This window comes from Martes martes (genome assembly GCF_963455335.1).
Source record: "Martes martes genome assembly, chromosome: 10".
NCBI classification, from domain to species: domain Eukaryota; kingdom Metazoa; phylum Chordata; class Mammalia; order Carnivora; family Mustelidae; genus Martes; species Martes martes.
Genome location: NC_137898.1, coordinates 2,534,028 through 2,548,661, shown reverse-complemented (window position 1 = coordinate 2,548,661; position 14,634 = coordinate 2,534,028). Strand labels below are relative to the sequence as shown.

Here is a 14,634-nt window from a genome sequence, read left to right as displayed (position 1 = left end):
GCGGGCGGGGCGGGGCGTGGGCGGGGCGTGGGCGGGGCCCGTCGCCGCGGCTGGGCTGTCCACGGCCGGCAGGATCCGCGGGGCGACCCGGAAGAGCCGCTGCGCTCAGGATGGGCCGGAAGGTGACCGTGGCCACCTGCGCGCTCAACCAATGGGCCCTGGACTTCGAGGGCAATTTGCAGAGGATTTTAAAGAGTGAGTCTGGGGGCGGCGGGGTGGGGGGAGTGGGAGGACGGGGGCGGGGGGTGGTCCCGGGTAGCGGGGAGCCGGGGTCCGAGGCGGGACAGGTGCGAGGGGGGACGGGGTGCGGCGGGCACAGGTGCTGGGGGAGCGGAGGGACGGGGTGGGGCGGGGTGGTGGGGTGACGGGGTGGGGGCGGGCCGAGGTCCAGGCCGGCCCCTGCTTGCCTGTGATGCACACACGTCCCTCCCTGCTCTTTGGAAGGTCGCAGCCCACCTGAGGGCAGAGGAGATGATGCATAATGACCGCCCCCCTCGCGGGCCGCTCCTGAATTGGGGGTGGCTTACCGGGCCTGGGGGACCCTTGGTGTACACGCCTGGTAGGGAAGGCCTGGCTGCCGAGGCAGAGACGCGATGAAAGGCTGAGGCTTACCTGTCCTCATACCTCTGGGGTCGAGTGTGGCTCAGCTAGGGCCCAGCTGCCTGAGAGGTGCTGAGTTGCCCATGTTTAGAGGCATTTAAGGGGAGAGCGTGGCCAACCACCAGCGAGGACGTTGTGAAGAAGTGTCCCAGGAAACATGGTTTTGTAACCAGAGAACTGGTTCCCAACTCCGGCCCCGCAGCTTGCCGTCCACACTCGAGCAACCGGTGATGGGGGTGGATTAAGGAGAAAGTTGCTTTATTCAGGAACCAGGCAGTCTGGGAAGACGGTGGACTAACGTGTCAAAGGCCATCTAACCCCTGTCCAGGGGGAGCCCGAGGGTTTCAAAGGGGAAGGTTCTGGAAGAGGGAGGGGGGCTGTGTGCGGGAGGAGCAGGTGCCCAGGCGGCAGTCGGATGTGGCTGTGACCCTGAATGCACTCACTGGCATCCCCCAGCCCCCTGAGCTGTTCTCGAATGCGGTCAGGGCGCATCATCTGGGAGAGCCAGGTCCCTCACCCTGGGAGGCCAGTGGTCTGACGATCTCAAGGAGAGCAGGTTGGCTCTGCGGCAGATCCAGGCACTTAGGTCAGCAAGCGAGGAGCACGTGAGCTTGAAGCAAGTCGGCCTTCAAGACAGGAGGGAGTGCTGTGCCTGTGTCTGGTGCCTGGGGGGAGCGAGTAAGGGGCGAGCCTGGGAGCCTGGGAGTGCTCAGAGCCACTCCTTGCAAGAGGGTTTGCCAAGAGCAGTAAGAACAGGAGGTGCACACGAGGGCATCTTTTCAGCAACGTGCCCTCGACCTTCAACCTCAACCTGCTTTCATCTCATCGAGCGCAGAGCAGTCGTTAGTTAGAGCCAGGCAGTCAGTGGCCGGAGCTGAGTCTCTGTTCCGGTGGCCTTTCCCCGGCAGGTGGGCACTGGGCCCGCTGTCCCAAACCAGAGCTGCTGGTGCCCAGTGCTGGTGCCGCTGTAGGCTGCCGTCCTTCGAATCCCGCCCTCTCACGGCGCTCCGTCTTCCACACCGGCCCGTTAATGAGCGACCCGGGGTGTGGTTTCCTCCTCCTCCCCCATGCTAAGGGTCAGTCCTGCAGGCCCTGTGTCTTGTTTGCTGCCGGTGGAAGCAGGCTCTGTGGGACAGCCGCTCCTTGGCCGCGTGGGGCGGGGTCCGGGAGATCGCTGAGCGCTCCGGTTCCTGGTCTGGTTTCTTATCCCACCTGATGCCGCAGGTTTCATCTGCCTCCGACCGCGGTGTAAGTCCTGAAACTGCTTTTCTCTCTCTCTCTTTCTCAGGTGTTGAAATTGCCAAACGGAGAGGAGCAAGATACAGGCTGGGACCGGAACTGGAGATATGGTGAGAGCCGAGCACAGACCCCACAGGGCAGGGAGGCGGAGGGGTCGGCGTCAGCTCCCTGTGGTGGAAACGCGGCGGAGGTGGGTGGGCACAGAGAGGTGCGGCCGTGCGGGCTGCTGAGGGGCGCCGGAAGCTGGCGAGTGGGCCTGCTGGTCGCCTGGAGTCCCGTGTCGGGTCACTAGAGGCACGGAGACCCGGCAGCCGGGCTGATGGCCGAGCCCACCACCCTTCCCCGGGCCCTCCCTTTCACGTGTGGCCGTAAGCACGTCACTCCCTGGTCTCGGCATCTCTCCACAAGCGAGTGTGAGTGGTCATTTCCGCTCTGCCTTCTCGCAGCGATCGGGAAGCCGGTTCCTCCTTGTCCCTTATTCAGAAATAAGCAAGCGGTGGTCGCGTTTAAGTGTCTTACGAACTACGGTGGTTTTGTGACAGATGTCAGCAGCCCTCTGGGTTCCCACGTGTGCAAGTCCTGGCCATTCGTGGGATCAGAAGTCCCCCCTCGCGGGCCATGTCCCCACCTCGGTTTCTGGGCTTCGTGTAAACAGAAAGCGTTTCTTGGCCTGTGTCTTTGTATCTGTCCTTAAGGCCACTCCTGTCCTTCTCCTCGTGAGCTGGACTTCTGTGCTTGGCATCCCGGCTTCAGCTCGGGCTGTGTGTCCCATCGTCGCCAAGGCATTTGTACCCCCACTTAACGTGGTCTTCGAGACACGCCTCGGGCCCTGGGGTCCTGGTGTGTCTATGTGACCTCTACCCCCGGGGTCCTGGCTGTGTCTGTATATTTCGTCTGTCCTTCCCACTGCAGGGCTGCCCTCAGTAGCCCAGTCCCCCAGAGTTATCGTGGCCCCAACACTTCCGGGTTAGGGCCTTGCCCCTTTCTTTGTCCTGTGGTCTCCCCACGCCTGGCCCCCAAATCTGGACCTGTCATTTTAAAAGATGGAGGATTTTAGCTACGGGATGCCAGGACGGTATAGTTGTATTGTGTCATTTTTAGCCCGCTGAGCAGGCCCCCCTTTATTATTTGCAACAGTTTGCAGAGAGGAAGCTGGGGCAAGAGGTGAGCCAAGCCTGTTCACAGAACACGCCCACTTCCTGCTCCTGCTGGTCAGGGCTCCAGCTCCCGCCCCAAAAGTGGCACTTGGAAGGACAATGACGGGCCAGTGCCACTGACACAGGCTGGCTTGTGGACCTAGAGGTCCTTTGCCAGAAAGGCTGTCTGTTCTTCGGGCCAATTTGGTAGACTTTGCGGATGGAAGATTGCTCCCTAAACTGGGCGGGTGGCACTTACAGCCCCTGTTACAAAATGCCCCTCCAGCTGTTGGACAGCCCAAGGGGCAAGGGGCCCGCTGATGGCTGCACGTTCGGCGTGAGTTACCGTTCGGCATCCCATGTGGCGCGGGAGCCACTAGGGCACGAGACCCCCGGAACAGGACTCTGTCCAGGAGGGGAAAGGCCAGCACGGGTCTTGAGCCCTTCTGGGGGCGTCTTCTTGATCTCATTTTCCTCTGAGAACCTGGACTTTCCTTCTCAGAACCCAAGGCCGAGAGGCCGGCCTTCTAGACGTTAAACATGCAAATGCCCGTTTGTGGAGGTCTGCGTCCGCCTGCACAAGCTTTGCTCGGCACCTGCGACGTCGCTCCCAGGCCGCTGCACAGGAGGAAGGAAATGTTCTTGAAGATCTGAAAGTAGTTTACCAGCGCTCTCTGCTTTGTTCCCAGCACACACGGGCCAGGAGACGGCCCGCAAGCCCGTCTTCACGTTTCATGGCGTCCTGGAGCTCTGAGTTTCCTGGGGCTGCTAGAAACACAGTCCCACAGGCTGGGTGACTTCAAGCAGCTGGTTCTGGAGGCCAGAATCCCCAAATCAGGGTGTTGACGGGGCCCTGCTTCCTCCAGAAGCTCCAGGGGAGGGCCCGTCCAGTCTCGTCCAGCTGTCACTCCCAGTCCCTTGTCCTGCGGCCACATGCCTCCCGTCTCCGCCTTCCCGTGCCCTCCTCTCCAGGGTGCCCTCCTCTCCGGGGTGCCCTCCTCTCCATGTCGTGTCCTCCTGCTGTTGGATTCAGACCTGCCCAAGTCATTCAGGCTCCTCTCCTCCTAGATCCTTAATTAGCTCCGTAGAGACCCTTCCCCCAAGTGCGGTCATGTTCACGGGCTCTGGAGGGTAGGAGGGGGACGCAGGTTTCTGGGGGACGCCGTCTCGGGGACGCCATCCGGCCTGCTACCAGCATGACCTACAGCCGGAGCTAGGAGTCGCTCCGTGAGTGGTAATGGGAGGAGGTTAACGATGCCCCTTGCCTGGGGAGCGTGTTCCTGTGGGTCCGGCTCTGTAGATCCGTGTGATTTTGGCTACATTAAGAGTTTAAAAAAAACAAACAAACCCGAAGGTAGACATGTGGACACAAGTGAGAATTTCTCACTGTAATTTAAAGCTAGAAGAAAGAGCCTGGGGCCACAGGTTTCTTCATTTCTGGGGAAACACATCCTCTGTTGTGGCAATGATCCTAGCTCGGGTTAGAGAGTGCAGTCTTGGGCTGCACTCCCGCACGTCTGACCCCGATGGCCTGTGGGCCCCTGCTGCCCCCCTCAGTGTCTCCCGGGCTCCCCTGCCCCCCTCCTCCCCTCCCCTGGGGCATCTCCGGGCTCACCCGCCTGCTCCCTTCCTCTGCAGTGGCTACGGGTGTTGGGATCATTATTACGAGTCGGACACCCTCTTGCATTCGCTCCAAGTCCTGGCTGCCCTTCTGGAATCTCCGGTCACTCGGGATATCATCTGTGACGTGGGAATGTAAGTGCCAACGCGAGCGTCGGGCAGGCAGACTCAGCAAATAAGAAAGGTTCAGGGTGCGAGCTCTCCTACAGGAGGGTGTGGAGTCAGCACATGCCAGGTACAAAAGGCCTTCTGTTGAAAGTGGGTTTTGTTCCCTCCCCAGCCTGTAGACCCCTAAGTCCCCCTCGGAGGCAGCTCTAGGAAGCAGTTTTGCAGGTTCCCCCAGAAGCTTCTGTGCGTGTGGGAGCGCACGGTGCGCGGTGGGGCACAGCGTTCTCCCTGTCGCACGCAGACACACATGGCACTTTCTTCACTTAATGGTAAGTTCTGGGATGATGCCACGTCACTCCACGCCGGTGCGCGGACCCCATGGTTCCATAGGTGCAGGTGTATACGGTGCGGGTATGTAGGGGGCGGGGTCCAGAGACACAGGTGTATTCACTCGGGTATGTGGTGGTCCCCTGCGTCTCTGCTCCCTTGCTCACAGCTCCTGCTCTGATCCCCTCCTCCCTCCTGTAAGGACTTGGTGACTTTATTGCGCGGCCCCAGGTAGTCCGGGATAGTCTCCCCATCTCAGGGTCTGTAGCTTAGTCATCACGTCTGCAAAGCCCCTCTCGCTATGTAAGGTGGTCAGTTCACAGGCTCCAGAAATTAAGACCTGGACGTTCCTGCATGCCCTGATTCAGCCCTCACGGGGCTCGGTCCTGCTCTGGTCCTGTTGTCTCCCCCTGGTTTGCCCTTGTCTTTGGTAGCTCTCCTGTGCTCCGTTTTCTTCTGTGGGCTTGGAGTCTATAATCCTATTTTTTTAAAGATTTATTTATTTATTTGAGGGAGAGAGCAGGGAGGGGGCAGAGGGAGTGGGAGAGAAGCAGGGAGTCGAATGTGGGGCCTGAGATCATGACCCAGACCGAAATCAAGTGCCAGACACTCAATGGACTAAGCCACCCAGGCGCCCCATAATCCTATTTTTATTTTTCTACTTTTTATTCTTAAAACGCTAACAATCATATTTATAAAGATATCTTCTTTTCAGATCCAGCATTTATCTGGGCCTATAAGCTTCTGAACACAACAATAATTATATTCTGACGTCCTTGGTGCCTGCCCAGCTCTGCCCTAGCAGAGCACATGGCTTCCTGCGGAGGGGGAGGACACGGTCGGGGGGGGGGGGGACTGGAAGTGCCATGTCTGTGGGACGGGTCCAGGCAGAGCGGGGACACGTGTGCTCAGCACCCCCGGCCCCTAGAAGGCCCGCCTCCTGGAAGGGGCACAGGCCGCAGGCCAGGAGGTGTGCTGAAGGAGAGCCGGGAAGGCACAGGGGCTGGTGCCTGAGGCCAGTCGGGGACGGAGAGGTGACACGGTGATAGGGCTGTGTGCAGGTGGGGGGGCAGCCCGTGGAAGGTCTGAGAACGTTCCAGGAGAGAGGGAGAGTCGGAGAGGGAATGACTGCGCTCCGTTAGAAGAGGCGCCCCCTGCAGAAGCCGCCGCGGAGCCTCGTGCCTCCCTCCCAGGCCCGAGGACGCTTCGTACGGAAGCGGACGGGGGGTTTTACTGTTCACAGACACCCGTCTGTCCCCTCCCTCCACAGGCCTGTCATGCACAAAAATGTCCGCTACAACTGCAGGGTGATATTTCTCAATGGGTAAGTGGCAGCCGCCTCCCCCAGGCTCTGCTGCCCCGGGCATGCCCCCGGGAACCGGGTGGTCCCTGGCACCGCACGGTCCGTGGGAGCCGTGTGCTGGGCAGCCGCTTCCAGAAACGCCCGGTCCTTAATGTCACTGCTTCTGGTCTCTGCCCACCGTAGACCCTTCGGGTATGAGGAGAGAGACCGTGGGGTGGGGCCGCTGGCTGGAAGTTGTTCGAGGGAGGGTGGTGCGCCTGTTTCCCCGGCAGACACTGGACTTCAGCTGCCCGCACAGCACCTGCTGGGTCTTGCCGACTCGGTCCTCGTCCATTGTCGGGGGAGGGCAAACCCGCGGGCCGCCCCTTGCTGCCAGACGTTCATCTCAGGAGCCGTCCTCTTCTCCTGCCCGCAGGAAGATCCTGCTCATCAGACCCAAAATGGCCTTGGCCAATGAGGGCAACTACCGGGAGCTGCGCTGGTTCACCCCGTGGTCCCGGAGCCGGTGAGTCCTGGTGCCCCGAGCAGGGACGCGCAGGTCGTGGCCACTCCGTGGATGCTCGTGTCATGTCTTCCCTGGGCAGAGCCGCAGTCCGCATCCTGGGGGAGGTGCGTGAGGACCTGGGGCACGTTCCTGCCATTTTGGGCACAACACTCTTGAGGCTGCTGGTTACAGAATGGCTGGTTTAGTACAGAAAGCTCATCGACCGTGGCCCCTCGAGCATCTGGTGTCTGGGGGTCCCAGCCCGAGGCTTCGGGCTGTCCTTTGCACGGCGCACGGTGTGGCAGCAGCCCCGGCCTCCCCCACAGGCAGTCCGTTTGTGACAGCCTCGGATGTCTCCTGACTTTGCCAGGTGTGCCCTGGGGGGCGCGGTCACCCCCGGGCTGAGAGACCCCCCCCCCCGCCAGTGTTCTCGCCGGGGCGCTGCTGCTGCTGCAGGCCGAACTTCCAGTGACGTATCTTCGAATGCTCCATAGTCTTATGTAGGAAGACTTTGGGGTTTTGTGTATTTTTGGCATACACCCCCCGCACAGCTCTGGGGGACTTCTCCTCCCTGTCCTGGGCCGACCCACGTGTCACTGTCTCTGAAGCGTTGCTCATTTGTAGGCACGTGGCTTCTAGTAGGTTCCAGAGGTTCCCACCACCCCTCCTGGGGTTGACTTCTGGACCATGATTTGCTCTAAGAGGATGTGATCAGGACAGCCAGGTGGGAGAGATGCACGGGGCTGGGTCTGGGGGTGCACCGCTCTCCCCAGATCTCCACGCAGTCGCCAACCCGAGAGCTCCCCGAACCTCCTTGTTCTCCGTGGTGTTCTGGAGGCTTCGTGACAAGGCATGATTGATGGAATCATTGGCCTTTGGCCATGGAAGTCCACCCCCAGCCAGTGGTCCCTCCCCAGTCCTGGAGGTGGGTCCGAAAGCTCCAATTCCTGGGTTGGCCCCCGGCAACCAGCGGGCCTTTCCCACTGACACCATTAACATAAAAACATCTTTAGGGCCAGCTCAGTGCTGGGAAGACCGAGCCCATTTCCCACGGTAAATTCCAACTTTCTAAGCAAGGATCACTGAGGGGGGTTTCTGATACCTTGCCTGCCTGCAGATGTCTTTATTGGGCTCTTATGTGTGATGAATAGTTTTGCAGAATTTAAAAAAACCCTAGGTTAAACATAACTTTTTGGCATAGTTTTAAATGTGTCCCTTGAAGGATTGTCTGGCTTGTGCCCTCGCTGGGGAGAAGCCTGCCGCTACTCCGAGTTTTCTTGGCTCCACGTGGTTATTTATTTCTCTCCAGGGCCGGTGGAGAAGCTTCTCGTTGTCTTTGATCTTTTAATGTTTTCTTCTATGGGCCTTGGTGTGGGTCTTTGGGCCCTTGTGTGAGGCCCTCTGTGGCCCGTGACCCTTGGCTTCGGGAAAGGTCGTCCTTTCTGGGCGAGTTTCCATTCCGGGTTCTGTTTCTGGAACGTGTCTTGATTGGGGATCCGATTTCCTGGGCCATCTTCTCTGGTGGTCTTAGCTCTGATTTCCCACATTCCAGAAGATTCCGTCCATCTCTGCTGGAATCCACGCGTGGCCGTCTTCCGAGGGCGCTTTCTCGTCGTCTCGAGCTTGCTTTGGTGAAGCCCCTTTTTGGATCCGAGCCGCACGGAGGGCTTGTGTGCGGCTCTTACAGAGCAGGCGTCTCTGGCGGTGGGAGGTCGAACCCCGCCTCTGCCACTTGGCTGGGCCACTTGGGGCCAGGAAAGCGACCCGACCTCTGTGCACCTTGGGGCCCGTCACGGTGGTGACCCCGCAGGGCTGTGGTTGTGGGGCTGACGCGAGTCGGCGTGTGAGGCGCTGAGCGCAGCGTGTGGCCGGTGTCAGCGTGGCCTGTCCCTGTCCTCGTGGTTTCCTTAGCTCTGAGAAGGGCGCCGGCGGGGGGTGGGGACCCAGCAGTATTTGCCGAATGCCCGAAGGTTGCTGCTCAGGGTGTATCAGGGACTCCTGAATCAATAAAAAACGGAAAAAGTTCTCAATCCGAGAAACTCCAACGGGCAACTAAAGGTACAAAGAACAATGGAGAAATTTGACAGAAGCGACGGACAGGCGAGCCGATGCCAGAGGTGCGAGAACTCCGGCCGATGTGAGCCGGCGGCACCTTGAGGGTTCTCTCTGCGCCCCCTGAGCGGTAAAATTAGAAAGTTGGGACGCACCACGTCCCGGCAAGGGCGCCAGACCAAGGGCGACTTTGCAGAAGCATTGGGCATGGCCTGGTTGGGGGGCAGCCCCCCCACCCCGTGCTGTGAACCTGTGGGCACCTCGCGGGGATGAGGCAGGACGCCCACAGGGAACCGCAGGCTGGGGACAGCGGGGACCGTGTGAGGCACGTCGAGGCCGGGAGCAGGTGCACCGGCCGGCAGCCGGCAGGGCGCACAGCTGTCGGCACAGCCGTGCCTCGAGGGCTGAGCTTCCAGCTGTCGGGCCCCTCCTGCCCTCCCCGTGTGCACCCAGCAGTGTTGACATGACCGTCGGGACTTTAATTTTTTTTAAAGATTTATTTGTTCATTTGATTATTTGTTCATTTGAGAGAGAGTGAGAGAGCACGAGCTGGGGATGGGCAGGGGGCAAGCAGGCTCCCCACTAAGCAGAGAGCCTGATGTGGGACTCGATCCCAGGGCCCTGAGACCATGACCTGAGCCAAAGCAGACGCTTCACCCACTGAGCCCCCCGGCCCCCTGCTGTCGGGGCTGTGATCTGGGGAACATTTTCTATTTCCCGCTCTCGGATGCTTTCGTTCTGTTGCCTTCGCTGTCGGGTACCACGAGTCTGGGTCTTCGGTCCGCTCTCCGTCCCCGTACCTGTATTTTCTCTCGGGGCTCATTCCTCTAACCCCATCCTCTGTGCTGTGCCCGGCGGGAGACTGTGCTTCACATCTGTGCAGGTCCCAGTTTTTCAGACCCTTTTCATCGCGCACAGGCTCTCCTGTCTTCTTCCGCCGCCTGATCATCTCTACTCTGAGGTCTGTTCCTGGGGCGTGTTGTCTCTGGATTTCCTGGGAGTCTGGTGTCATGTGTCCCTGTCGTGTGGACGTGCGGGTCTCGCGGTGGCTCCTTCAGACTGTTGGGTCCGTTATCAAAGGACAAGACTGAGACAAAGTGAAAGTTAAGCAAAGCCTTATTCTATGCCAAGCATTGGACGTCAGACTGACCGGCCAGGGCCGCTTCCGAAGAGAGCGACCCCCCTTGGTCTCACAGGCTGGTTATATAGGGCGCAACGCAGACCTCTCCATATGTGGCTTTGCGGATTGGATGTCTCCTCCCTGTGTGTTTTAGTAGCGGTTACCTGGAACTGATACCAATAACTGTTGAGGCATTTATTAAACAACAAAATGTCTACCTAGGCAACATGGAGTCACTTTGGCTAAGTAGGCCCCGGCAGGCCCTAGGGGTTTAACAGGTTTTAACGTGGAATCAACCCCAACACAGACAGGCGCTCGCGTGATGATGCCCGTGGCGGGGTCGCAGCAGACACCGAGCTACAGCCGCCGCTCACTCTTCAGCACCATTGAAACGACGGAGGTTTTTACCCCTGGGTGCAGTGCCAAAATGGTCTCGATGATTGGGCACGTCCCTGTGTCCCTACCATAGTGATGACCGCGTGACAGCTTCAGGCCTGAGAAAATAGGAAAAAATAATCCAGTTCTTGACCGCAGAGAATTTGAGAATCTGCAGCTCGTTTTGAGCAGCAGATTTTTTTTTTTTTTTTTGCAGCTCGTTTCCGTTATGTTCTCGGTTGCGCCCCCAGATTTAAGCGCGGTGAGGCAGGCGTCACGGGGCTCTGTAGCTGCTCGGGGCAGAGAAGGCTTATGGCGGCATGACCAAAACGGGTTTCTTGGCAGGAGTCCGCAACTAGGTTTTTCCAGAGGGTGTTGGCTGGGAGGAAAGGGTGTCCAGCCAGAGAAGGGCATAGGCCGTGCAGAGGAGTCAGGTGTGGGGTCTGTGGGAGGAGGTCGGGCCAGCCTGAGCCGGGCTCTGGAGGACAGGCTGCAGTGCAAGGCCTGTACTCGTGATGTCTGCTCTGGATGAAGCCCGGCGAGTTTCACCCACGAGATACAAGGTGATCGCTGGCCTGGGAGCAGAGACTGAGCGTGGCGGTGACCGTATACCGCCTCCCGGTGGTTTGCTTTGGTCTCGTCCTCAGTGGGTCCTGGTGGGGGTGGCGGGGAAGGAGGGGAAGGGGCAAACCTGGGGGTGGGGCGACTCTTCCCTTTAATGAGCGTTTTGACGCAGTGACATCGCCATCATCAGACTTGCCCGTGGTGGATAGAGAGCTCGCTGTGGGACGGCAGGGCGTCTCAGAGGTCAGCAGGGTCGCGTGTCCCTGTCCCCATCCTTAGCGCGGGATAGAAGGCAGCACCCTCCAGTTTCCCAGTGTTACGATTTACTTAAGTAAAAGCTGCTGCCGTCATCCCAGAAGGTTCTTGTGAATTCTCAGAAAAAAGAAATATACATAATTCCGTGTCTTTGTGGTATGTCTTGTAACAGCCCATTTGGGGTTGGATCTGTGAACTATTTTTTGCATTCCAGCTCTCCGCATAGCCCCTGGGGAGGCCTCTCACCCACGTTCTGTGTTAGACTGTCCGTCTCGTCCCGCTGGGAGACCGTTCCGTCTTCTCGGTGATGACACGGGTTCGCAGTCGTGTGGGCTGCTGCGGTGTGCTGTTCTGGGCTCAGAGACCGATCAGGACGTCCAGCTGGATTTCTCCCGGGGGGAGCGTGACGGCTCTGCAGAGAATGGCCGTGACATGTGTCTCAGTAGTGCTGGACCACAAGGTGCAGGGAAGCCGAGTCGGTCGGAGCCCCCGGGCACCGTGGTGTCCATAAGGAAAACGCACCAGAGTTTCCTCTGTTCACCCTACATGCTTCTCTTCCCCCGACGGGGACGGTTAAGGCGCGTGCGCAGCTGACAGCTCTCTGCTGAGCCGTGGGTTCGAAGGTCCGGGCAGGTGTTTGCTCACGCTGGGATGCTGTCGTCTTGCTTCCTGAGATGCTCGTCCTCAGGTCTGTGGTGCTTCCCTCCCCAGGCAGACAGAGGAGTATTTTCTCCCCCGGATGATACAGGACGTGACGAAGCAGGTGAGTGTGACTAGATCTCATTTTCCAGCCAGATGTCCCTGTTCTAGGCTAACGCGCACCACGTGGGCCAGGACCCTAACCCGCCCTGATGGGTGGAGGAACAAAACCAAACATGGGGAGAGATTACTGTACGAGCCAGGAGGCTGGAGCCCCGGGGGTGCTGGGCACCTCCTTTCTCTTACGTCAGTGATGCTCTGCCCGTTTGTGCCTCCCCCTCTCCTCTGGCTCACCTGCCGGGGTACCAGGGGAGCTGGGGTGCCAGGGGAGCTGGGGGAGGGGTCCCCACCCCACCTCAGTGGGCTCCTTCTTGCTGGGGCTGCTGCTTGGGTCAAGGGACCACCGAAGCAGCCAAGTCTGGGGTTGGGGAAGGAGGGTTCTAGTTGCAAAACTCAAGGAAGACTTTACGAGGCTGCCTGTTCAGTGTGTGACGACCCAGCATCTGGCATCTGTCGTGTCTCTTGGACCTGGCCGGCCTGGCCTTCCGAGCTGGGATCGTCCGATCTGATCCGGGGGCTGCGTCCACCCTCTTCCTATGGGAAGCGGCTGGGGTGATGGCTGGAACCCTGTTCTGTCCACTTCCCAGAGGTGGTCGGAAGCCAGGACACAGAGGGTGCTGCGGGGGGCCCTGCCTTCTCAGGGTTCTGCCTGCGGTCCCATTCTGCTTGCCAGGGCTATCACTTGGCTCCGGCTGCCATAAGACAGCACCATAGATGGAGGGGACGGTGCTGAATGAGAGATGCTTGCCTCTCGGCCCTGGAGGCCAATGCCCGGGAGGCAGGGGTAGGCAGGGCGCGTCCTCCCGAGGCCTCTCTCCTTGTGTGTGGACGGCCATGCTCTCCCTGGGTCCTCACGGCGTCGTCCCTCGTGCACGTCTGTGTCCTGATTCCTTCTTCCTATGAGGACCCCGGTCACCCTGGATCAGGGCCACCCCGGTGACCTCATGTTACCTTAACCACGTCCTCCAAGGCCCCCGCTCCAGATACGGTCAGGTTCTGAAGCGCGGGGGGCGGGTTCAGCGCTCCAACAGGCACAGTTTAGCTTATAACACTGAGTTCTCTGTACCCCGATGACTACACTCCAGGTGGCTCATGGCCGTTCACGGACTCCCTCCAGCGGACGGCTTGGCCGGGATTCGTCGGGATCTCAGGGACGGACTTGAGCCAGAGCGGGGTCCCTCTCCCCTATTCCCACGAGGTTCCGCCTCCGCTGGCCTCTTCGCCATCAGTGGCTTCCTCTGCCTTGTCCCTGGAGGACAGTGGCCGCCCTGGATCCCGGATGGAGGTTACCTCCACCCGGGAGCCGGACTACGCCTCTGGCACGGGCTTTGATTCCTGAGCGAGGCCCTTCTAGGGGCCGGCTTGGGCTCAGTGCCTTCTGCACGGACAGGCAGGGACGAGCATGGTTGAGGTTAGGGCAGGTCTGGTCACCTCCCAAGTGACCTGGACACTCCTTTGACCCCGAACTGCGGCAGTGAGCACGTTCTAAAGTCATGGTGACCCAGAGCAGACTCTGTGGGTGTTTGCGTGTTTCCGTGTGTCTGTGTCTGAAACAGACGTGTCTACTACAATCTGGACAGTGGGATGCTCCCCATTTCATTCTTATGGGATCATGGTATATCCTAAAATCCATCCCAGGGGAGACACACGGGGCTGACATGGGGCAGAGTCTGCCATTGGAAGGATTTGGGGGGTAGATGCTTGAAGGTGGTTCCATGAATTGGCTTCAGTAACTGTGGGTTAAGGTTGAGGGACATGTCCAGGAACGGGGTGAGGACTGCCCAGGACCTGCTCTCCGTGGACAGTGCAGGCCCCCGGAGGAGGGGCGGTCCGTGAGCCCGGCTTTGGATACGTGGTTCACCAGCTGTCGCTCTGAGCCTGGCCTTCTCACCATGGGGTGCGGATTCCAGCTGTGTCCACGTGCTCACGTTTGCCACGCAGCCGTCGTGCAGGGGCACAGTGGTCCCACGGCCGCCAGCAGGGGTCCTGGGTGAGGGCTGTCCTCACAGCCACAGTGAATAGTGACCTTGTCCGTGGCATGAGGCATCAGAGAAGAAAGGGCCAGGTTTACACTGTGACTCTTGCCGTGGGCAGTATGGGTGTTGAACTCTCTCTCTCTCTCTCTCTCTCTCTCTCACACACACACACACACACACACGCACACACAGATCAAGGAGCCCGGCCAGGTGTTCTAGGATGTGCTCCAGGCCTCGGGATCATTTCTTGGCTGAACAAAGTAACACCTCTTCTGTAACTTTGGGATTACGGGTGGTAGCCAAGTGGGACCCATGTCGGCATGTAGCGGTGGCGTCGGCATGACCAGTCAGCATGTGGGGGGCTCAGGACCTCCATGCCCCCATCTGGTAGCCCAGGGGAGGCTCTGCGCCTTCCTGGGGAGCTCCTGCCATGCGTGGCTGGTGAATGTGGTTCTTGGTGACGGACACACTGGCCCTCCGGCCCTGCCCCTTGGGCTCTGGGCGATCTTTCTCAGGCTTCTTGAATGACCCTCGGGTCCTTCTGGGCACAGGGGTGGGACCACCGAGTCAGACCGGCGAGAGCGTGGGTGATGCAGAAAGGTGCATGGTGCCACGGCTGGCGTAGAGTGGCCCTTGCTAAATGAGACCCTTTATTCTTAATAACGAGGATGACTGTGAGGATTTGTGCCAACGGAAGCTTCAAGTGCAGAGTGACA

General features: G+C 59.6%; 1 protein-coding gene across 4 annotated transcripts in view; it reads left to right on the top strand.

The window, feature by feature from the left end:
• Positions 1-63: 63 nt before the first annotated feature.
• The window catches only part of NADSYN1 (NAD synthetase 1), a 34,059-nt gene continuing 19,488 nt past the window's right edge, over positions 64-14,634 (top strand). The window contains exons 1-7 of one of the 4 annotated variants that reach the window (XM_080817653.1): positions 148-195; positions 1,889-1,949; positions 3,478-4,202; positions 4,614-4,730; positions 6,301-6,354; positions 6,749-6,838; positions 11,895-11,946. In XM_080817653.1, coding sequence (XP_080673779.1) covers positions 4,729-4,730; positions 6,301-6,354; positions 6,749-6,838; positions 11,895-11,946 — 198 coding nt within the window. In that variant the 5' untranslated portion in view covers positions 148-195; positions 1,889-1,949; positions 3,478-4,202; positions 4,614-4,728. Of the gene's footprint in view, positions 196-1,888; positions 1,950-3,477; positions 4,203-4,613; positions 4,731-6,300; positions 6,355-6,748; positions 6,839-11,894; positions 11,947-14,634 lie in introns of all 4 variants that reach the window. The other 3 variants (XM_080817655.1, XM_080817654.1, XM_080817652.1) reach the window with 3 other exon arrangements.